Source organism: Protopterus annectens, chromosome 9.part0 (assembly GCF_019279795.1).
Source record: "Protopterus annectens isolate FY-2018-M chromosome 9.part0, PAN1.0, whole genome shotgun sequence".
Taxonomy (NCBI): Eukaryota; Metazoa; Chordata; order Ceratodontiformes; family Protopteridae; genus Protopterus; species Protopterus annectens.
The window spans coordinates 995,023,940-995,050,066 of NC_056743.1; the positions used below are offsets into that span (position 1 = coordinate 995,023,940).

At 39.7% G+C, this 26,127-nt stretch overlaps 1 protein-coding gene across 1 annotated transcript in view; it reads right to left on the minus strand.

Annotated features, from left to right (window-relative positions):
* The window catches only part of LOC122811730 (transmembrane protein 198-like), a 241,680-nt gene that overhangs the window by 56,999 nt on the left and 158,554 nt on the right, over nt 1–26,127 (minus strand). Inside the window, exon 2 of the mRNA XM_044083773.1 lies at nt 13,729–13,969. Coding sequence (XP_043939708.1) covers nt 13,729–13,861 — 133 coding nt within the window. The 5' untranslated portion in view covers nt 13,862–13,969. The remainder of the gene's footprint in view (nt 1–13,728; nt 13,970–26,127) is intronic.

Consider the following 26,127-nt stretch of genomic DNA (forward strand, 5'->3'; position numbering starts at 1 on the left):
CTTAGCCAGCTCTGTGGTATACAAGTTTGAAGCCCTGACCACAGCACAGATGACATAAATATTGAACAGCCACTTGGTCACTAGAAAAACTGGGAAGAGAGAGTGGGAGTGAGCAACCAATTACAGTTTACCCACCCTGGGGAGGGAGGTGGTTTAGTCCACTGCTCACACCTGTTGCATAGGTTCATAGGTAGGTACTAGGCTATTGGCCCTAGGGCATAATTTAGCAGAGCCAAAATGTTTTGGCTTGCGCCTCCCGCGTGGTTTAGTTACCTGCACCTTTGTCGAGCAGGGCCACATATGTGATTCCCGGAGTTAAATTCCTGTTTTCCATCCACTCATCAAGATTCTTCTTGAAGAGTGCTAATGAGAAGCTCTGCCTCACATATATGGGGACCTTATTCCAGAGCAAGAGGAGTCTCTGGGACACGAATCAGTTACTCCAATGAGTCCTGTTTATTGTTGAGGTCAGGTTAAGGTCCCTAGAGCTTGTAGCTTGGGAAGATTGGGTTTTCCTTAGGTGGAGCATTTCCAGAAATTCGGGGTTTGACATAGCCTCGTATGTCAGGCAGAGATCACCTCTGAGTAATCGGTATGCAACAGAGTACAGTTGAAGGTTTTTTTAGCCTGGTGGCATAGGGCATCTGTTTTAGGCCAGTTATCCTTATGGTGAGTTATTTTTGAGGCATCTCCAGTTGTTGCAGGTGTCTAGCAAGGTACATCCCGAACAGGGTATTGTATTCAATAATGGGTCTAATGAGTGATGAGTAGAGGGGGACAATAACTTCCTTTTTTCTAGATGCAAACCCCTTCGTGATAAGGTGGGCCACGTAGAAGGATTTTCTAACCACTTTAGCGAGGTGATTATCGAAGAGAGGTTACTATCCACCTGGGTCCCTAGGTCTCATCACACTCTCTGTGTTAAGTGAGTTTCCACCAATGTGGTAATTCGTGGGTACTTGGTTTTTCCCAAAGGGGATGACAATGCACTTTTTGGCATTTAGCTTGAGGCCATGATTTTGGCACCATGTATCTGTTTCAGTGAGACCCTTTTGATGGCTATCTACATCAGTAGGAATCTCAATTATGGCACCCAGTTTGCAGTAGTCTGTGAACTTTGTTAGCCATACTCCCTCTGTGTTTGCTTGTACCTTGGAGAAGTAAATACCGAATAGGAGAGGTCCCAAGACTGAGCCCTGGGGTACTCTACTTGTCACAGGTTTGTAGACGGACCTAGTGTTTCTTATTTTCACTGTAAGGGTTCTGTCCGTGAGCCAGTTAGCAACCCATCTTGTAACATGGGGGTTTATATTTAGGTTAGTGAATTTGTCTATAATTCCCGAGTGGGGAATGGTATCAAAGGCTTTCACAAGGTCAAGTTATGCCATGTGGACCACCTTTCCCTCATCGATTGCTTTGGTGACAGTCTCAAAAAAGTCGACCAGGTTTAGGAGACGAGACCTGCCTTTTACGAAACCAAACTGGGTAGGGTCTAGGGTTTGCAGGTTCCCAATGTTGTTGTTTATGAGTTCCATGATGATGCGCTCCATGGCCTTGCAGACGAGGCTCATCAGGCTGATGGGGCAATAGTTCCCAGGGTCGGTGGTGGCTCCTCCCTTGTGAAGTGGGACAACCGTTACTGTGCGCCACTCAGTGGGCACATAGCCTGAGGTGAGGCTGTGGTTCAACATGGTAGTTAGATGAGGGATTAGTTCATCTTGGAGTTCATGTAACATGCAGCCTGGGATGCTGTCTGGTCCCATGGATGCTGTGTTTTTTACTTTAGGAAGTGTCATTTTCACCTGAGTGTCTGTGATTACATGGGCAGTGCAATCTTCTGGTATAGATATGGGCCCTTTAGGGGGTGAGGGTGGGGTAAAGTTTTCACTGAACCTATCTGCCAGTATATTGGCGATATCAGTTGGTTCCGTGAATTTTTAACCGTTATGCTGTAGCTCACAGCAGATCAGAGAGTTGCCATTTAGGTTCTTGACATAGCTAAAAAATGCTTTGTGGTTGTCTTTGGTGTCCATTGCGATTTTTCTTTCAAAGCTCGCCTTTGAGAATTTTATAAGGGATCTTAGCTTTTTGCTAAGGTTGGTCAGGGAGCTCCTCCATTCCTGGGTTTTTACTCTTTTTTTGTAATAATTTCTTCCTTCTATTATAGAGCTTGTTTATGGCTGGGGTCCACCAGACTGGTTTCCTTTTTTTGGAGGAATGGGTCTTGGTTTTGTTCTGGATAGCATGGTCCATGCACTCATGTAAGAGTTTGTAGAGTGCTTTTGTGTAGGCTACAGTAGATTCAACCAAATTGTCATTCTGCATAGGAGTAACTAAGTTTGCCACCTCCGTCTTAAGTAGCATAAAGTTTGCTTTGGAGAAGTTTTTCACTGTGGTTTCCTTGGGGGGGGGGTGGAATGTGGATATCAAGGGTGATGAGTTTATGGTCTGATCTAACCAACAAGGAATTTACCTTGGGTATGGAGCACTTGCCCCCCATGTTGGTGATGACTAGGTCCAGTACATTGTTCATAGGTAGGTACTAGGCTATCGGCCCTGGGGCCTATACAAGACCAGCCAAAAACGTACCCTGGCTTTTGCCACCCAAGAAAATTATTTTCCTGTGCCACTGTTAAGCAGAGCCACAGAGGTGATTCCCGGGGTGAATTTCCTATTTCCCATCCAATCATCAAGATTTTTCTTGAAGAGTGCTAATAAGGAGCCTTGTTTGATATAGATAGGTAGTTTATTCCAGAGTATGGGAAGTCTCTGGGACAGGAATCTATCTATCAAGTTGCCCCTTGTGGGGTTGTTGATAAGCTGGTCCAGGGCATTTGAGTTAATATATTCCAGGAAGCATTGAGCAAAGGTATTAGTACTTGAGTACCCCACCCCCCAGTAAGGAAACCTCCATAAAACAATTCTCCAAAGCCAACTTCATGCTACTCAAGTCAGAAGTGACAAACTTCATTACACCCATGCAGACGGGAACTGAAAGTTTAACTGCTGAGTCCTACACTAAGGCACTGTAAGAGCACATCCACTCATGCATGAATCGCGCCATGCCAAATAGAGCCAAGATGCTCTCCTCCAAAAAAAATGAAGCCAATCTGGTGGTCCCCTGCTATAAACAAACTTTACAACAAAAGGAAGAAACTGTTGCAGAAAACAGGAAAATCCCAGGATGCAAATAACTCCCTTACCAGCCTCACTAAGAAGCTGATATCCCTCATAAAATCCTCCAAAGCTAGTTTCGAAAATAAAATTGCCAAAGATTCCAAAGACAACCACAAGGCATTCTATAACTATGTCAAGAATCTAAATGGCAATGCTCAGATCTGCTCTGAGCTACAACAGAATGGCATTAAATATACTGATCCCAAGGATATTGCCAATATCCTGGCAGATCGATTCAGTGCCAACTTCACCCCCTCTCACCCCCTAAATGGCCCATCTCAATACCGGAAGATTGCCAAATTCTGGTAATAACGTCCACACAGGTAAAAAACACACTCTCTAAAGCTAAGAATACAGCATCCATGGGATCAGACGACATCCCAGGCTGTGTACTACATGAACTACAAAATGAACTGGCACCTCACCTAAGTGTCATGTTTAATCATAGCCTCACCTCAGGCTTCGTGCCCACTGAGTGGCGCACAGCTACAGTTATCCCACTCCACAAGGGGGATCCACCTTGGATCCCGGGAACTACCGCCCCAAAAGTCTGACGAGCCTGATCTGCAAGGCCATGGAACATATTACCATGGAACTTATAAACAAAGACGTTGGCAACCTTCAAACACTGGACCCCACCCAGTTTGGGTTCGTGAAGGGCCGATCTTGTCTCCTGAACCTGATTGACTTCTTTGAATCAGACTCCAGAGCCATGGACGAGGGTAAGGCTGTCCACACAGCCTATCTGGACCTTGCCAAGGCCTTTGACACCATCCCCCACTCTGGAATCATAGATAGACTTACTAAGCTGGGAATTAATCCCTATGTCACTTGATGGGTTGCCAACTGGCTTACTGACAGAACCCACACTGTAAAAGTAGCTGACTCCAAATCCAACTCCAGACAAGTGACAAGTGGAGTATCTCAGGATTCAGTCCTGGGACCACTCTTGTTTGGCATCTACTTTTCTGAAGTACAGGCCAATACTAAGGGACTCTGGCTAACAAAGTTCGCAGATGACTGCAAACTGGAAGCCATTATTGAATCTCCAAATGATGCGGATACTCTACAAAAGGGCCTTACAGAAACAGATGCTTGGTGCGAGAGCCATGGGTTCAAGCTCAATGCCAAGAAATGTATAGTTATCCCCTTTGGGAAAAAACATGTACCCATGAATTACCACATAGGTGGCAGTACACTAAACATTGAAAGTGTGATAAGAGACTTAGGGACACAGGTGGACAGTGGTCTCACCTTCGATAACCACATCGCCACAACAGTCAGGAAATCCTTCTACGTGGCACACCTCATCACTAAGGGCTTTTCATCCAGAAAAAAGGAGGTTATTGTCCCACTGTACTCATCCCTCATTAGACCCATTATAGAATACATCGCCCCATTTGGTATGTACCTCTCAAGACACCTGCAACAACTGGAAAGGCCGCAGAAATACCTCTCTAAAAGAATCACAGGCCTAAAGCAAATGACCTATGCTGACCGCCTTAAAAAACTCCAGCTATACTCTGTCACATATCATCTACTCAGAGGCGATCTCTGCTTAACATACAAGGCCATGTCAAACCGAGAGCTATTGGACATGCTACACTTAAAGAAATCCCAATCCCTCAGAGCCACACGCTCCAGGGATTTAAATCTTGTCATCACAATAAACAAAACATGCTGGAGGGATAGGTTCCTGACCCAGAGACTCCCCAGACTCTGGAACAGGCTGCCCATACATGTCAAGCAGAGCACCTCTTTGGCCATCTTCAAAAGGAACCTTGATGATTGGATGGGAGAAAGGAAATTCACCCCGGGGATCACGTCAGTCAGGGGTCCAGGAAGTAAATAGTGTGGGAAGAAATAGCCAGGGAATTGTTATGGCTAGGCTTGTATAGGCCCTAGGGCCGATTGCCTAGTACCAACCTATGAGTAGTTTTCCCAATTGATGTTTGGGTAATTGAAACTGCAGTATGATGAAGCCTTTATTGTGTATGTGTGAAAGCAAGCTCACACAGATGAGAAGGTGTAATAGGTCCTCATTCAAGTGCAGATGCATGCCAGCTAGCAGAGAGACACATTAGGCCATATACAGAAACTCGTCAGGGTCGTCTGGATGACATCACCATGACTGTCTGCCTTCTTGTATGGGAACTAATACAGTTTGACTAGGGTGGTTAGCCACATAATTGTCAGGCACAGGGGATAAAAAGAGAACAACATTTAAATAGACTGGCTGGTTACTAAATACCTAGATACTCGCATCTCAATTTACATGTTAAGACAGAATGACTTAAACATGTAGAATATTGCTAAACAACTGTAAAGTGGTTGAATTGGTTGTACACAGGCAAGGGTGTCCATCCATATCACAGGTGACACCTTTCAAGCAGTGTCCCAACTGTATTATGATTACAGGCAGACTCTGAGTAGGAACTTCAGCAAAGGAAAGGGGAATGGAATGCAAAACTGAAGGCACCTGGGATGAAACTGAGTACGGAGAACACAGCTGTAATGCAGCAAATGGGGGAAATCAGAAGAAGCTGAGAATTGAGATATAAGGGAAGACAGTGGAACAGGTTGACAGCTTAAAGCATCTGGGAGGAGTGGTTAAGGAGAAGGGAAGTCTGAATGAGGAGGTCGAAGCTAGAATCAGAAGGGCTACAGCCAACTGGCGCCGAGTGTCAGGTGTAGTGTATGACAGAAGAATCCTAAAGAATCTGAAAAGTAAAGTATACAAAACAGTGGTGCCGTGCGACCAGTACTAATGTATGGTACAGAAACCTGGGCAGTAAAGGCAGAGTAGATGAAGAAGCAGGAAGTGACAGAGATGAAGTGGTAGGATGCACACTGTGGGACAGACAAAGAAATGAAGACAAAAAGACTGAAAGCAAAGTAGCTCCAATCGCAGAAAAGTTAAAAGAGAAGAGATTATGCCGATTCAGGCACTTGTGCAGAAAAGCAGAAAATAATCTGGTAAAGAAGATTTGGGACAGATAGGAAGAAGGCATAAGGAAATGAGGACATCCAGCAATGAGGTGGATGGATTTTATGAGAGAAGGTCTGCGACAGTCAGGCATGAGTGTCAAAGAAGGTAAAAGAGTGTCATCGAATAGGGAGAGACTGCGACAGCTGACACAACATCGCTACCTCATGTAGAAAATAAGAAAAAGGGGGCTGATGATGATGGTAAGGAAGGGGCTTCCTTAGATGTGGGTTAGTCACTATTCTACTATTCCATTATTACTCCTGCTAAAACTTGGGGAAACATGGAGACTGGTAGGAAACACCCACAACATTATAGGGGCTCAGCAGATGACTGAAAACATACCTTGTGGAGGGGGGTTTACTCAGCCACTGTAACCCACTGCTCATAACTCATGAGTAATAACTGGCATGCTCATGGGGTGGATCAGGACCACAGACACGTACCTTCCCAGACCTACATAAAATGGCAGGCCCCCTCTATGCCCCCTAATTCCAAAATGAACAAGTGAGACAGTACTGTCTTGCAACGGGTGTAAAATAATCAGCAGTGGCTAACTGGTTTGGGGGGCAGCAGGCGGGTGCAAGGGGGACGGTTGTTAAAATAGGTTCTAGGTTTAATTAACAAAATGAGTAAATAACTGGAAAGTATGGTAAATCAGTTCAAGACATTTTCTATGCACTTTTGAAATCATGTTCTCTTCAAAATGTCTCCTCAGATTTTATATTTGGTTCACACTTTGGCAAATTCTCCATCAGAGGCACATAAAACTTGCCAGCATCACATGAAGAAACTATTTCATCCAGCTCTTCAAAGTGTAAAAGAACTCTGAACATTTTTCAGAGTACCTTGTAGAGAAAGGAGACTTCTTCACCATAGCCATATGTACACTACTGATTCAGCCAATGGTTGGTTATGTCCTTGGATTTACAACCAAGATGAGACAGCATATCAATTTTATGATTCTGAAGTTAACAAATGGGCTTCCCTGCCTTTAGCCACTTTTATCTTTTGGCCTCTTCATCCAGATCTAAAAGGCTGGATACATCTTTGCTAGACACTACTTAAGATGGAGTCGCACTCTGGTACATAAGGGTCCTTTGATGGGGACAGGAGGGGGCATCACTACTTTTTGTCATTTCAGTTACAAACTGAAGTTACAGTGATAGATATCCATAGATAGTGAAAGTAACACTTCCATACTGTAGATGGAGTGGGGGCTTAATTAACCAGTGGATTAAGGGAAAGTTGCCTCTAAACAACTATTTTTGAAGAACTCTAATGTAACTCGAATTCTATGCATTGTTACCTTCACCACTCATCAAGAAATTTGTTCCTTAAACTACAGTATAAGAGCTAATTTATAGAATTACAAATCCCCATGCATTCAGTGCAAACACACACACACAATGCATACAAAATACAATTATGTAGTGAAATGGATTTACCCTCTTACTAAAAAGTAATACACTGCAGTGGGAAGGTAAAAAGCATAACGTTCCAAAGAATCAGTTTGGTTGTCAAAAAGCTACCAAAGGCGCTATAATTTTAAACTCTTCCTAAATGGCAATGCTAAACTAAAGGTTTTTAATGTGAAAAGAACTCTGTTACCCCCAATAAAATGTACTGAAATTACTTGCGGATTGCCTTTATAATTATTACATATCCTGCCAAGGCATTACTTTCTAACAGTTCTGTAAAACAGCCACACTAACAGTGGCACAAAACACATCATAAATCGGCCTTATTTTAAGAAGGTAAGGTGCTCCTTTTTTAAATAAAGCCACTGTATAATGGCACCATACCACAAGAGGATTGTGTGGTACGTATTTATTCATTCTGGGGGCATTATTTGGTTATTCATGCTGTGCCCTCATGCCCAAGTTACCAAAGTTACCAACCACAGAGGGTAATATATAAATTACCCATACCCTTCCATGGTGCGATACTACATTATAGGCTACTTCTGAAGACGTTTAAGGACTGGTTGCTACAATGACCCTCTGTCATATCCCACAGACTGTCATCCTTTCATCAGACTCACTACCATGGCTGCTTGCACTTTTCTTTACTGGATTAGTCACACTAAGCTTATAGCCTACTTTCAGGAGAGAGCCAAAATGGTAAGTATACAGAGGACATAACTCTGGCAAGGACAATGCTAGAATACCCCTGTTCTTGCTGGGATAGCTTTCTGTAGGAATCAATACTAAAAGAAGCAATATGCAGGACTGAAGTGTGGAGTTGTGGTTAGAAACTGTGGAGTTTGTTACTCTGTCTCACAGAGGTCAGTTCACACAGCAGCTGCTAGAATGAAAGGAGAAACACTCGAGCATTAGATGATGAAGTCTTATGGTCTAGGGAAAAATAGAGGAATCTGTGGATGCGTCTGTGTTTGTCAGAGGACTTGATTTTCACACCACATCTGAGTGTTCATTCACTGCCCTGTTTTATCCCAAACACTAACTCCTGAAACTGAAACATGGCCAAGCACAGCTCAGGAAATGCTTAGATTATCACTCGCTGTTCTCTAGGATGCAAAGTCCAAGAAAAGTGCTAAAGTGCTAAAAAGTGCTATGATCCTTGTGAAAGCAGGTAAGGTGTTAAAAAAAACAAAATGGTGTAGGCATCAGATCAAGCTTTGAGTGATGCTGCTAGAATGAAAAAAAGATGCCTCATGCTGTTGTTATTGATTTAATAAATCTCCAGGGACCCCATGGACAAGTAGGACACATTTTGGACTTAAGTAGCTATAATGTATTTTCCCTGGGAAGCCCTCTATTACTTGAATTTAGAAATTATCTCCACCTTAGACATACCAGAAAGTTAAAATCTGGTGTATGAATGTTATTTGCTGACATCAGATGTAAGATCTGAACTGGCCATATACTGTCGAACTGTACTGCATAATAAATTAAAGCTAAATTGGGGATGAGTGGGATGATAGAATTACATAATGCTCAAGGTCAACAAAAACTGGCAGTTATTTGTGAAAAGTAGTTGCATTCCTTAGTATAGAGAGCAATGGAAGATTTTTTTTTTTTTTTGGTGGGGGAGGATTATTACGGTTGGGGGTACTTTAAAGGAGTCTGTCCAGTGCACAGACTGTTGTTATTTGGGGCATGAGGAAACTAGTATACTAGATGTTGGGGGAGGCAGACCTCCTTTTAGATAGAATGTCCCAAAATTAAAAAAAAAAAAAAAAAGTTTTAGAAGAATCTACTCTAATGAAATTTATTTACATAATGAAACAAAATCTGTTCTTTCTAGGAATATAGAATCTGTAGTAGCTGAACAGGAAGTCTCCTTTCAATCTGTCAAACTCATAGGTCCCTTAGATGATCCTACTTCCACTGCAAAGAAAGAAAGAAGTAACAGTAGGAGAAGTTAAGCTTACTGATAAAGGGGTCCTTGATAGAAAAACGTGACAAAGATGGAAAAATTTGTGAGAATATTAACATTGCATGATAAAAGCATAAAGTCTTATTCTAGAAGATGGAGTGCAGGCAACCGGCTTAAATCGTTGAATGTAGATATTTATGTTTTACAGGATCTCAGACAAGCGTCACTGAACAGTAGGTATGTATATTTTTCTAAGAAGCACTGACTTTTGGTCCTTTGGGATTAAAGTTTGTTCTGTTATAACTACTGTGACTCTGAAGAGGGATATTGAAATCCAAGATTAATATGTTATTGAGCTTTGTACACGGACAGCTATTTATTCTGAATAGAAATATTGCTGGAAACAATTATACTTACTGTTCCACCCTCAAACTAAGAAAAGAGTTACAATTTAAATTGCTGCTACAGTTTTGGTCTAGAGTCTATGGTCTTTTAATGCAGTCTAATGGATGATCCAAAACAGGAAATGCAGGGAGGCTGAAAAATGCTGACGTCAGATTTTGTAAGCAATTACTTGATAAGTTTTATGTTTCCTCTAGGGGGTCGACATTTTTTCACTCTTTTTACTTGTGGCTTCTTTTTGAAGGGACATTAATGGTGTTTCTCAGATCATAGGACTTTACAGACTGAAGACAAGTCATCTTTTTGAGAAATTGTTATCCATGGTACATACAAAATAGGGAAAAATATACCAAAAAGGAATAAATGAGTCTTTATTCAATAAAGGTTTAAAGAAAATTTGGCCTTAAGGACTGTTTATGATAACTGGATACCCTGGTGGTATTACCAAAGGTAAAGCTGCTTTAAGAATACAAGAGATGCTGTAATGTTCTGAGAGCTTGGGCCAGGAAGGCTCATGAAGATAGCGCTTTACAATACAACTGTCTGTCATGGGGAATTGAAAGCATACTGATCAACTCAAATCCCTGAATATCAATGTGCAATAAAAGAATGGTTGCAAAAAGAGATATTTCAGTGAACCAAAAAGAAGGGGGGCATTTTCTCATTTTAAATGCTAATTCACAGAAAACTTGACTACACACAGAAGGCTTTAAGACAGCATCTTGGAAATTTGTGACAACTGTGCAGAAAACCTTAAGCAGCTAGCAAGCTGTTTTTCGCAATTAAATTAAAAAGGAAATATTTGGAGATGAGGGAGGGTTGTTTCTGGGAAGAAACTGAACGAGTAAGATCAAATGGCAATTGATAAAATTACTTTAAGCTGGCCCTTAAATATTCTAGGCCTCTCACTGAGGCTGTTGTTGGCAGTACTGAATGTAGGGTTACCACCTGTCCCACTTTGCGAGGGACAGTCCCTCTTTGGGCAGTTGTGCCCTGCAAAGAAATCGGAAAAATGGCAAATGTCATGAGATTTTAGGACAAACATATTTCCTGTTTTTTATGTAATAGTTGCATAAAACTGTTATTCTGTATCGGAAACACCTAAATGTTATAAGAAACAGAATAAGCAACTAAAATGCTACAAAAATAAACTTTTATTTAGGCAAAAAAGTGAAGTCATGTCCTTTGTACTGGCTGTGAGTATGTTTTGCCCTCCAAAATCTGACATTTGTACCAAAAATGTCCCACTTTGGCAATCTGAAAAGGTGGCAGCCCTAACTGAATGAATTCTGTTTGTAAAGGAAGCTGCAGAGATTTGGGATTACATATTACTTACTATAGAAATTAAGTTATTATGGGAAGGTAAGAATAAAGCTGATTTATTAAACTGGAAACTCATTTGCCTGTTGAACCAAGGTTACAAGTTGATGGAAGTCACATTGCAGAAAATGATTCAAATGAGAATTAAAACATGACGTTAGATGAGATTCATGGCTTGACTTCAGGATGCAAAGCTGGTGATATTTTATTGTTAATTACGTAACTGGCATTTGCATTTAGGTATGCCCAGAGGTCTTATGTGGACTTTTGAGGTCACAAAAGCTTAAAATCCACATTCTCATGAGGCTTTATTTGGTATGTTGAAACGGTTTGTTTTTTTCCAAAATGTTGTCTCTGGTTATGACAGGAACATCTAAATGGTTAACGAGAATGAGGGGAATTGTGTTTGGCTAGAAAAAGGAATAAACCAGGGCTGCCCTCTGTGTCATTTTATTTAGACTTTGTATGAGTGGTGCTAAAAAACAAAAAACAAAGCAATAAACAGCTTTATTTTTCAGTACACTATTTTACAGTGCTACCTATTATTTTGGTGTTTTGACTTCGCCACAGACACAGTGGCACATTGCTATATGGCCTAAACGTAATTCCCTAAAACAATGAACACTGTTTAAAATGGTATGCATAAAAACACTTTCACTTTCTTAGATACTTGTAATCAACGGCAGTCTTCTCTTTCAGGCATCAGTGGAAGAAGCTCAACACTATCAAGAGGGGAATCTTACAGCAGCATAAAAATAATGGGGGGGGTTGAAAAAATTCAGACAGTTTTATATTACTTTTTTGTATTTTTGACACTATAAGGACATGCATTTAGGATAACTTTACAAGGACAGTCTTTAAAAAGTTATAATGAGAAATGGTGTTCCACTGCAAGGCATTTTGGCACCAGTTTTACAGTTCTGCAAGTCCAAACGTATGGTAGAAACTGTAGAAATGGAAACTAACAAACTTGTGCAATGTGGTAAGCAGAAATGTAGCCAGTAGGTCGTGGAAACTTACTTTATTGGAACTGAATGGAATACTCTAAAGGCCCATCTTAAAAAGTGAATTACACTTAAACTGTTGTTAGAAGAAAAATAACCTTCCTTTATGATTTTATCTGGATACTGGGTCATCAAAAAAGGCCAGATGTCTTATATTTGATTGAATGAAAGATTGCTTTCTTGTGGGAAAAATGAATCTACTATTCATGTCTTTGTTCCTTGTCCCAAAATACAATTATATTGAAAATAACTACCAAATTTCCATTTAACAAAGATTCACTTTTGTCTGGAAGTGCCTTCAGAGTACTATCAGACTCCACACCAATAGTCACCATTACCAAACGGTACTCTCCCACTATCATAATAGTCCTAATTTATTAAAAAAAAATAATAATAATAATAGCATTTAGTTCTAATTGTAAAATTAGCTCCTTTCTCTCCTGTAATGTCTGAAGCTCTCCTCCCCTTAGGCTAAAATGTACAACGTCCAATACTAAGAACACAAACTTCTTATAATCCCCAATTTTTTAGCATGTCTATATTGGGGATTGTTGGTATCCTTTTGCCTAATGGCATACTTATGTTCATAAATCCTTTTATTTGCTGCTCTGGTTGTTTTTCCAGCACGGTAAACAGCTGCAGTACGTGCATGTGGCAAAGTAAACAACAAACTTACTTCCATAAATAAAAAGTTCTTTTACTGAGATGACAGTTTTGCAATTCCCCACATTAATAAAAGGTGCTCCAGAAGTAAATTGACGGTATTTTCACATGTCACATTTAAATATACACGAGCCTGTTAAAATCATCTTGTGGTACATCATATTTTTGCATTTCTAACGTATTTTAAATTTCTGTCCGTTTTGTTTAGAAAATACTGCTCTAACCCTATTATCATAAATAATTCATCTTTTCCATACATAATCTTCCAATTGCATCTTATAACAATTGTTTTTCTTTCTATATTGTTACTTATTAAACTAATTAGGTTATTCCTGTCTTTGTTGTTTATATAGGGAGAACATCTGCATTTGACTTCTTCTGAGATAAAATTTAGCATATCCAGTAAATAACCTCATGCAATAAAGATATTCATCCAATTTCAGCTCAAAAGAGTTTAATCTTTACTGCTCATATTTGAAATTCTAGTTGTCTGCCCTGTAGCAACACCACATTTAACGTTAAAAGAATTATGACTGGTGGGATGTAAATATGAACTTACAAAATTATGTTTCCTAAACATTCTGTGACCAAAACACCAGTGCCAATTTTTATTAAAAATATATAAAAAAGAAATGAGAGTTATCTGACTTGCTAGTGAAAAACAAAAAAAAAATCAGAGCACTTATACTTACAACATGGAGATATTTGACTGAGCCCATGTACAAGCTCTGGAACTGATGAGGTTGAGGACAGGTTAAATTAAATGGAGCAAGCCGTTTTTAAATTTTAAAAATATAATGGCAGGAAGAAAATGAAGTAAAACTTTCTACATACCAAAGAAACAGTAAACAACTCCAAAGAAGCAGCACATTGCACAGATGATGGAAGGTATGATGTCATAACTGCGCTGAATTTCCAGATCACACTGGATACTTGGTACATCCTCTTTTGGTTGGCTCACATCCATGATGTGGAGGTCGTAAAGGCCACAGTTAAAGCTTGATGTCCACCCCAGCAGATGGACACAGGTAAACAATTTCAGATGTTCGTCTCCATCCAGTCAGAAGGTAGAAGCCTACAGAATGGTAGAAATGCATTTCAGGTAAAACACTGAACAGTAGTACGTCTGCCACAATAAATTTCCAGTAAAGGCTAAAAGATTACTAGAAATTCAGTGAAATGTTTTATCCTCAATGAACAATGCAATAAATATTTAACACTTATTTCAAGTATTCCAGTTAAGATGGAGATCCTATTTTCTCTTTTGAATTATAGCATGCACAATGTTCCATAACACAAAAGGCTACAGTACAGGTAGGGTAAATGTCATGCAAAGTGCATACAAGCTGCTCACAATTACACAGAAGCTAACGGAAAAAAACAAACCCTACCAAACCCGCACAGTGACTCAGATAGTCCCTAGGCAGCTTCCATTCCCTCACCCATCACCTCCCTCCCTACTTCTTTATTTTATTTGCATTCATTTCTGGTGACTAGTTAGGTAGACTAAACCAGAAGTCAAATCACTTTCAGCCATTAACAAGGTAATAAAAAATATAACATACCAAAAAAGTCAGATCAAAGTAATATCACAAAGAAGTAAGATCATGCCACTCGGGAAACTGGGATAAACCAACTCTCTGGTCACTCCACAAGTCGATCATAGAATGATGTCTGCCCGTACGTGTTCTCTGACAAAAGCACTTAACGTTTCACGGTGTGTGGTTTACATTGCCTTCAATGGTTTCTATTGATTAAAGTGTTTATAATTTGTCTTTTGGTTTCTTCATTCTATGATTGACTTGTGGTGTGACCAGAGAGTTGGTTTATCATGGCTTCCCTGAGTTGCATGATTTTACTTCTTGGTTTTGCTTGTGTGTGGCTTTGCCGCTTAGTTGTTGTGGTCAGATCAAAGTAATGTTTAGTTACTCTATTAAGAATTCAGAATGCACAATTACAGAGATTTAGCACTCATGTGCGTCATAGCCCAGGCAAAAAAAGGTGAAAATACAAATAACTAAGATAGAAAGTCTTGGTAATTCCACACCAACAAATGAAATTTGCACTGTGACTTTAAAAGCAGGTATTCTTAAAATGGATCAAGAACGTGGGAAAAGCATCTACTAATGTAATGTGGTGTGGAATGTTACTCCATATTAATTGTTTTACTGCTAGCATGTGTTTTTTTTTCAGAATGGGATGGAAAGGTTAGTAGAAATTTTAAAGAGCTAAGGGTTCTGGGTTCAAAGGGAAAAGTCAAGCATAGGGCAGACCGTTTTTTAACTCAAAACAGAATGTGTATAAGAAGGATTGGTCATTGATGGGCACTGGACACAACCTCTCTTAACCCCATCTGCAAATAAACATTCTACAATCTACTGTCATATGTCAGTCTGTGGATCATCTCATTAAAATTGTACTTCCTCCCTTCTTCATACGATCCACTTATAATGAATTTGGTACAGTTAGATGAGCTGGTATACAGTGCGTCGCATGATGATGGAGTGCTTTGGAATGGTCACATATTAGGTCTGTAAAAGTGAATAAATCAATGTTCTCACTAGATTTACATAAGCAGATATAATCCCCAAATATGCAGATGCTACAGATGGAACAGCTATGCAATAACTAGAGCTACCACATAGAAGAGGCAGACCTCTTCTTCTGTATATAAATATAACATACTCACAAACAGAACAAATTCAGAAGACACAAGTTGCCAGGCTTGTCGGTTTGATGAAAAAGCTGAAAGCCTACTGGCCCATCTAGGAAACCGATGCCCCAGAACCAATGATGGAACCTCCATGTGCTCATATGGTAACCTAGTTCTTTCCTGAAGCTATAATCTGATTGGCTGACTTTAACTAAGAAAGGAAGTTTACTCCACAGGTGTGTCAGGCTTTGAAGTTGTCAGTTTTCACACTGCAGTTGATATTAGTTTTTATTAATGCTGACTATCCTCTTGTGCTCAAATCACCAGGGAGATATTCTAAGCAAAGTGTTTCAAATACTGAAGTCCTTTAATGCTCTGTATGCCAGGCACAGGTCTCTTCTAAGAAGGCATTAAGATACGGAGAAGAGAGGGAGTTGCTGTAAATTATCACTGTATGACAAGCTTTGCAGTTCTATTTCTCTTTGTGAGGACTTCTCTATACCTTCCCCAGGTGTACCAAATGGCATGAGAGTAGGCTATATAACAAGTTACAATATACTAAAACTGTTGTATAAAGGGGAGCAATTACCTCAGTGGCATGGTTCTCAACACCACAGAGGCTTTGTTTTCATGATGGTAGCATCTATACAGATAATCAAATGACAAGTCATCATCTACAAGGACCTCAAATTTTTTTTAGTCAACTTTTATTTGCACACTCTCTGGGACTATGTCCAATTGGCTGTCTGCACACATAAGCCCTAGATCTAATCCACCATCTCCAAACACAGGCCCTAGGTCCAATCCACCATCCCCAAAACATAGGCCCTAGGTCCAATCCACCACCCTCAAACTCAGGCCCTAGGTCAATCAACCATACCTAAACACAGGCCCTAGGTCCAATCCACCATTCCCAAAAATAGGCATTTGGTCCGATCACGCAGCATGAAACAGGAGTGCAACATTTGAAAAACAATCAACAAAAAAAAAATGGGCCAAATGCATAAGCAACATACAACTATGTAACATTTGCAAAACAAACAAACAATCTACAAAAAAAGAGTGAGGAATCTAAAATGCTGGAATGCAGTTACTTTTCCCTCTACTAAACCTGCAGCAAAAATGGTTAAAATTATGCAACTGGGTCCTTAGAAGAAGCACCAACATACACCTCCACTAGCTACATCATCCACTTTGTATTTATTTAGTGCATTCACCTTTTCACAAGACACATTATTTCTTAGTACTTAGATGTAGACAGTACTGCATCAGCACAGTGTTACTACAGAGCCAAATACTAAATGCATACTTCACAGTACTCCCAAGTATTACACCAGTCCACTGATGCTACTGCAACACCAAATGCCTATTCCGCAGTACTCATTCATGCACGGTACTACATCAGCACAGTGCTTCTATAACAATCGCACACCATTTCCTACTTTATAATACTCGCACATTAGTACACTGCAGTTATAACAGCAAATGCCTATTCCGCAGTACTCATTCATGCACGGTACTACATCAGCACAGTGCTTCTATAACAATCGCACACCATTTCCTACTTTATAATACTCGCACATTAGTACACTGCAGTTATAACAGCAAATGCCTATTCCGCAGTACTCATTCATGCACGGTACTACATCAGCACAGTGCTTCTATAACAATCGCACACCATTTCCTACTTTATAATACTCGCACATTAGTACACTGCAGTTATAACAGCAAATGCCTATTCCACAGTATTCATTCATGCACAGTACTATATCAGTACACCAGATGCCAAATGCATATTCCACAGTACATCAGTACACTGCTGTTATAAATACCAAATGCCTACTTCATAGTACTTACACAAGCCAAGTACTATATCAGCACACTGACGCTATACATCAAACACCGAATACCTACTTCACAGTACTCATTCATGCATGGTATTGTATTGGCACACCGCTGCTATAACACCAACTACCTGGTTTATGCATACAAATCAAAGTACTACAGCAATACAGATTTACTAAAATGCTAATTGCAACTCCAGTTAGCTTGCTCTGAATACACTTCTAGGTTCATGATACATAGACAGAGGAGAAAATGTAACGCCACAGTAACAAGGCAGTGTATGTGGAGGATGCAAAACCAAGAGATAATGCAGAGGTCATGGTCAGCACCCTAGGGAAAGGGTGTTGTCCACAGTGACTCATTTTCTTGTAACTTTTTCTATTTCATAAAACAGATGATTACGATCAGAACTCCACTCATAAAATAAAGAAATAGATGTCAAGAAATGTTCTTTTTAAGTAACATTAGAGAGGTGAATTTTTAAATGCATTTAAAGAATACACAATATACTGGCTAAGAATGGAGAACCCAGTCATAATTCTTTATAATACATAGAGCTTTAGCTTCCCCTAACAGTGTGAAGTGTTGCACAGCTCTGAAAGCTGCGACATTCCTGGCTTTTGGCTAATGTCTGTATGGTAGCAGTAAATGCACATCTCATCAACCAATAACCTTAAAAGAGGTTAGACACTTCAGTCTGCCTTACTTATTTTTTTGAGTGTTGCTGGCTGGTGTGTGTTTTGGCTTTCAAAGCGGTCATGGCTCTTGAATGCAATTCGGTAGTGGATGATCTCTGTGAGGTGAAGCAAGTCTTGAGAAGTACTAACTATGTTGTTATGCACATTTCTGACATTAGGAAAAGTGTATAACAAGGCTATATATTTATTTCAATTTCTGAGAGTAACCATATGGTAGTAAGCTCTATGTAGTACGTGTTTATAGTAAAAGATCCAAATACCACCAAACTACTGTGTTTTAATAAAAATGTATTGCAAAAACTAGGTTTATAAATGTATAACTAAGGGTTCATATCACCACTGGGAGAAGGAATAATCAGAGAAAATTTTGAACACTTTGCAGTCATGACACATGCAAAAAGCTCTTACCATGGGCAACCCACATTTTGGATGTTATTTATTTTCACCATGGAGGGATTGCTAGACCATTTGTTCGGCATCAAGATGTCTCTGCACAACCTACGTGCCTTACAGTTGGATTCTCCTAGAATGTGAACTACTTATACATTTCTGTGCATCTAGAAAGCCCACTATCAGACCCGGAAAGCTTCTTTGGATAAGGAATAAGAATGTGCCCTCCCTTTGCATGCTGATGTCCTATACTACTGCTGGGCTGTCCAAATGAAGAAACATTGGTCCTCCTATGATTCAGTCCTGGACAGCATGGACTGAGAGAAGAATGGCTTTCAACTCCAGTAGAATGATATAAATCTTCAGTTCCTCCTAGATCGACACCCTTGTGCCACAGAGCCATGGCAATCTGATTACGAGACATCTATAGAGAATGTCACTGTGGGCCTGTTTCCACAAAAGGTTTGTCCATCAAAAGTCTGACCAGATTCATCCACCGACTGTATTTTTGTGATACAGATATTTGAATGGAAACCCCACAGTGATATACCTTTATGAAACTTGTATACAGTACAATCAAAACAGTTGTTGCCATGACCCTCACAGGCCTGAGGCAAAGGCCCAGTAGTGAGTCAACAAAAAGAAGAGGGATCATTCAAAGGATACCTAAAACCCTGTCAAAAGGTAAAAAAAAAAAAATCAGACTTGTTTTAGTATGGAGGATCCAATCTACAAAAGTCAAGAGCTGAGTTGGTGTTTGGTGAGACTTTGTATAATATAAGCTCACATTGATCTTATGGACTACAACATCTGGGACAGAGCCTACCTTTAAGGAACAAAGGAATTGTTTTTGGAGTGGTCAGTAGGGACCAGCCAACTAAGCAGAGACAAGATTATGACCTTTATAGTTACATGAATGCAACTGCAACATACATAAATTTTGTGACCTCATTACAGATGTAAGGTCTAAGGTAAATGTTCTGAACTAGTAATGACTAGTCCTTAAGGAATAAAAAAAATTGCCGAATATTTTTTACCACTTAATCTGCACATAACATTGGAGAAGTGTTTTCCAGAGCTAAAAGAACACATCCAGTCTCTTCTGATCAGAAGAGCAAGTGCTGGCTAAAGGATGACCATATAAAAGAGCTTCTTGTTGAGGAACATATTAAGGTCACTTGCAACTAAAACTGGCTTTAGGTCATGCATCTTTTTAGCACTAAAATAATCTTGAATAGTATAAGAGTTCTTGTCAGTCTGGTCGAGCAATTTGGATAGTGCTTTTCTAGAGAAGAATACGTACCTTCCTTGCTACCATTTGTTGATGAAGAAAGACGTGGGTGAAAGGAGAAAACAGAATTTTACAAAAGTGGCACTGGCAGCCACCTCCCTTACCCATACAGTGTTTTGTTATGGAAAATAAGGTACTTGCATATTATCGCAACCAGATATTTGCGCTTCCGAAGCTTGTAATGTGTCATGGGAAACAGTTTTATTAAGGTGGAAGGGGAGTGTAAGCAAGTAAGTACTACTGTGTCACAGACGGTATGAGGCAGATAGAGAACTAACTGTCAATTTTCCGAGTCCTGCCGGCCGTGTCTCAGTTCTGCTGTGAACTGCCAGTGTACTCCATCGCACCACGACGCATCCTGCCTTGCTGATTCTCCAAGAGAAGCAAAGGCAAGCTATTCAGGAATATTCCCTCTAAATGTTCATGGCCAGTACGATAGTTGTTTTGTATTCAGCAGAATGATGTTCAACGGGTATGTAAGTGCTGTTTGGACCCTCGGGAAAACGTGCAAGCTGTACATTTGTACTTTGCTTATACAGTTCTTTGTGTTTTCTGCAGTTTCAGAAGGAAACGCTGCCAATTAATTGTGCACTCGTATTTTGTATTCCTTTGGACAATCAATCATAGTGCGTGTGTGTGTATGTGTGCACGTGTACCTGTGCGTGCTGGGGGATGAAGTGACATGTCACATTGTTTAATCTTCAGATATAAAATCGGGGGAGTAAAAAAAGAGTCATCGTTCTGCATGTAAGGAATCACGTTGTTACTGTCAGCAGCAACTGTTTATAAAAGGTTTCGCTACTTGGCTGGAAATTCAGGACATCAGGCAAAGATAGAGAGGGAAGGGTGATTTAACATTAGTGGCACAGGAATGAATGGTTATGTTTAAATTGCATTGAATTTCACAGTGAAGGTTGTTTTAAGAAGGGTTATCAAGAACACCAGCAAAAGTTACTGTCGGCTGTAAGCACCGTTAATGCACAAATGAGATAGCTCCACAAATGCTGGCACACAGCCACAGTGACACTAACTTTCTCCGTTGTTCTTGACAACCTTTCTTAAAACAACCTTCACTGTGAAAGAAAAGAAATTTCCTGACATTTCTACAACAGTAACGGTCAGATTTCGATATCAGGAAGCAAGTGGTATTACCGCTAAACTCTGGTTGCGATAATACGTAAGTACCGAAAATAATTCTGAAGTCTGGAAGAAAACTCTCACCCACCAACTCTAACCACATCTATTCTAGGTGATGAGAGTTATGGTCAGGAGTAATAACTGCTCCTGGTAACTTAGGGCTGCCTATAGACTTCCTGAAATCAAGAACCTCAGCTTCTAGACCAGTACCTTTGTTGAAAAACAGCTAAAGAATTCTGTTTTCCTTGAGCTTCTTTTGTTAGGGCTGTGAGTTCTGACAAAAAAAAAAAAAGGTCACCAATGGCTCCTGTACATTCAACAGAATGTTTTTTATGGGGAGCAAAACATCACATTTGTGTCAGAAAGGTTTTACCCTTTCTTCTTCATGGACTTTGATGTAAACACAGATTTCCTTTTCTCCTAGTTACAACAGACTCCTTAAGAACAAATTCATAATGGATACTTTAACATCCTCTTTTGCAAGTTTGGTGACATGCAACCAGTATTGTTAACATATGACAAATTCAAATCCTACTAAATTGACAGGCCTATATACTGCATTACAATTTATGTGTACAACATAGGTGCCCAAACTGGAGGCTGCAGAGGCCTTTAAAGCCTCTCTGTATGCTCTCCCCAGGCATTTTTAACAGATTACCGTACTTCATCCAACAGGTCACTATGAAAGTACAGCATCCGTGCAAAGTAGTTTAATGCCCTCATATACAAGGAAAACGAAAACACTTGCTTTCATAGTCTATCCAACAACTGACAATTCCCTGCCTACAGGATGCATGGTCAGCATCTTGAGGTATAGGGATTCTCATTAAGGCCATATCAATGATTCTAACTACTCTGCTACTTCTCAATCAAAACTTCAGTCACTAACCCAAAAGACCTTTAGTATAGTTGAAAACTGGCTTCTACAAAGACGTCTTATTCTTAACCCCAAAAAAACTAAAATGCTACTATTTACCCCCACCCGCAGAACCTCCCCACTTAACTTTACTATTACCTCAAATAATGGAACTATAATATCTCCTGAACCAACCACCAAACTACTCGGAGTACTAATAGATAATAACTTGTCTTTTGAGCCTCACATTAATAACAGCATAAAAACAGTAAATAAGAAACTAGGTTCCCTCTATAGAATCAAACCCTTTCTAACACCTCCAGCCAGGGTTACTATTGCTCGCACCCACCTCATCTCTACCCTGCTCTATGCCTCCCCCTATCTATACCAAAATATGTAGAAGGAATCTGAGTAAACTTTCATCCTCCTACAACAATATTGCCAGATTTGCATCTGGGTCCTCCTATAAAACACTTCACTGTATCAATCTGAATCAGTTAGGATGGTTAGAGCTGCTAAATCTAATACTTTTTAATCAACTTACAGTAGCCCATAAGATCCTGTATTTACCTCAAAATACACCCATACTTACATCCCTAGTCATCCCCTATAACAAACTTAAGACCTTACGCTCATCTAATAAAATACTTGTACAAATATCAAAATCCAACAACTCAGCTGGTGACACCTTGTTCTCCAGTACAGTAGGTAAAGCCTGGAACATCCTCCCAAGCCAGCTAACCTCAATATCCTCTGTCAGCTTATTTAAAAGCAAGCTTAAACCCTACCTTAAATCACACTGGCTATGCCCCTGTGTTAACCCAGACTAAGCACCTGATTAACTAGACTCCCACAATTCCCAGTCTCTCATGATCATGATCTTGTGTTTACTCACTAATTATTTCCTTAGGATTTTTTTCTCATGTAAATATGTATACACTGTGGAATGATCAAACACCTTCATATAGTATCACAACCTAGGTGATAATGAACACTATAAATCCATCCTTGTATGTTGATCTTCTATACTCTTATCTATTGATCTGTAGTGTTTTTCTTTCTTGGGTTTATGTGTGACCTTAGTACTTATTGATATAAACTACTAGCTGTATCTAGTTTAGTCTTAGATTTCGTTTTCTTTCCCTAACAGAATACATAATATAAAATCCTAGGCTTGTAACATGTTATAAAGATTTGTAATACACCATTTCTAATGCAAATGTCTTAGTCTTGTTCATCTATTCTTAAAGTTTTCTTTCCCTACTGAAATATAAAATATATAATCTTAGGCTTGTATTATTTTTTAAAACTTCTTATGTACCAAATTCTACTGTTAATGTCTTTGTCTTGACCTTTTATGTTGTTGTAATTTGTGGAGCTTTTCTCCCCGGGCCTCCACTGAAAATGGACATATATCCAGCTGGACTAGCCCGGTCAACAAATGTAAAATAAAAATAAATTATACCAAAAAAAGAAAGGCTATTAATGGCAGCCACAATAGCTGACTTTATGTACTTTAGTTTACAAAATGAATGGAAAACATGGGGGAAAAGGACAAAGGCAGATTCTGTAAAACAGAACCGGAAACAGTTTTCACATCTTGTTGCTGGTTGTTATACAGTTATGGCTGAGGGTGTGCATACTAAAAGGAACAATAACATGACAAGACTGTTGCACTAGAGATTGTGCAAACACTACACTATACAAATAGCTGACAAGCATTGAAACATAAACCACAAAGAACTATAGATCACTTTAGCTCACCTAATACCAAAGTTAAGAAAATACATGCAATTAACCAGATATAATAGTCCAAGAAAAAAGGAGGTGCCATTAATCATTGAGGTAAACTCGCAGATTAAAGTATCTTCCATACCAAGAGCCACAAAGTCATAAGATGGCAGGACTGGCAAGCAGCAACTAGATCAACGTAAATAAAGACATCTGGACAGTTCCAATAGCAGGAGCAAAAGTGTATTTAAATATGCTACCAATACATATAACCCCATATGAAATGCAGAAGGAAGCAATTCTGAATACTTTGAGGGTGCTAAGAGCACTCTTGGAAAACATCAAAGACTGAAGCAATACTAATTTCATGAATGGGGTATATTCCTGTCACAGTATTAGAAACCCAAAACATTTGGAGAAATTAGAAAGGTAGAACACATGGTCCACCTTCCTCAATATTGGGGTCGCTGTATCAGGGCATTCAGTACCTGGCTAACAATATCCAGGAATGTGCACACAGCTGCTGGAATAATCTAGAAGGGCTGCCCAACTACTCTGCAAGTTTTCTGAAGCCCTCCTCCCTGGGTATATTATTGATATTGGTGGGCTATCCCCCCTCATCAGTACAAGTTTTAAAATCACCCCAAACTTTGAATCATCCTGGAGGGAGAGAGGGGAAGCTGACTTTTCTTCCTTAGCACCAGCCTTTTTTTCTGTGTCGCCTTGTCTAGCAAATGCACAATCCATGATACCACCCTTGGACATATTCCAAATCTTTTTGATTTATACATTAAGTTTTGTGGGGCACTATGTCATGTCAAATATGCAACATTTTACAACCTCTTTGTTAATGAATGTCTTAGTTATCAAGTCAAAGCATTCTAGCAAAACTTTTCTGGCATGACTTTGCTTTGTAAATCCATGCTACCTTGTGTCTCAGTCATACACTCCATTCGTTAACAGTTGTTATAAAATGCTTTCCTTCAACAAAGATGGCAAGATTTTCCGTAAAAAGAGATAAATAAAAAAAGTTAAGCTCCTTCTAGCCATGGTCTTGTTCCAAGTGTTGTGAAGAGAAAATACATTTTTCTATTAGTCTTCACAAATCTGACCCTCCGATGATTTGCTAGAATGCATAATTTGTGAAGACTAATAGAAGAAATTTCACTAATCAGACCATGATTTGCTAGAATGCATAATTAATGAAATTATTAGTCTCGCCATGGGCCTTTCACTTTCTAAGCTTCAAAGACCATAACATCCTTCTATGACGTTAAAAAGTTTAGTTAGTGGTATTTTCAGTACCCACTCTCCAAGAATTACAGGAGTAATCCCATCATTTTATGCACCTTTAATTTCAAGGATTCTTTCAGGACCAGTGCTTCTTTGACAGAAGAGTGTCTGACCATCTTATTATCACTTAGCACTTCTGCTGGCTGGATTTAATGAATTTCCCTTAATTTAGAAGTCCCACTCTGGCATCTGCTCATTATATATCACTATGACATGAAGATCCTAATTTTTGATGGCCATTTCAGCAGTACAAAGATACTGACTCCGATTTTCATTGACACTTTGGAACAGGAGAATTGGACCTCCCCCCCCCTCCAACCGCAGTACCACAGCTAGCACTGAACAGGACAGGAGTGTGCCCAGTAGGAACTTTTTCCACCTTGAAAGCAGACACCTCCAATTAGACCTCTGATCTCCAATGACTGCTGACACAGTAACAAGATGAGTTTTTATAGAATAAATCATCTAACCACCCGCTAGGTGTGGCAAGCAGGCAAAAGCTTTGGAAAGTCACTCCCTCCCTATTAGCCCTCCTAAACTGCTAGCCACACCAGCACTGGTGGTAGTACAAAAGCTTATCCTGCCCTCTGTTATAGTTAGTACCAATATTCCTTCCTGCCTTCCTTTATTTTTGATGTCAGCATTTCTTTCTCAGAACGTCTTCATTCTCTTTTGTATATATGAAAGGCTATCTCTATTCAGAACTTAACTGGATGTCCTTTTTCCCAGACTGGGCCTTTTTTTCTTTACCAGCTGCAGCTCCAACTGCCTTTTGCCTTAACTAGTACTGTTCTTAGGCATTCCAGATTTCCTAAATGCTCTACCCTTTTTTCACTCTCCATATTTTTTCACACAAAAGCTTGCTGGATCTGTGAATGTATTTTTTTCCATATACATTCATGTCATTTCCAAAGCCCTATACCTTTTCTTGCATTATACTGCATTCTTAGCCCTTCCACCCTCCCCCTTGCTTTTGGAGTCCAAATACTTGAACTGAAGCAGTGAAATCAAAGAACTGTAGTTATTCAGTCTGGGATTAGGAGATTTTTATTCTGTACTCTGTCCTCACATTGGCCAGCAGGCATGGAGCATTGCTTACAATGCCAGACCCCAGTGTTATTGTGAATTTCTGCACACACATTATACCAGACTATAGTGAAACATACTCCTGTGTTGGGCTAGCCCTGCCTTTGTGCTTCAAGCCAACATGTAGGGTTTTATCCAGGTGGAGTTTCAGCAGTGAGACATGTACTAGTTCCCCAGGATGGGTATGCTATTTTTACCTGCTCTCTGTTAAAACAGGACAGTGGGAAATCGCAGAGTTTGCTCTAGTCCAAAA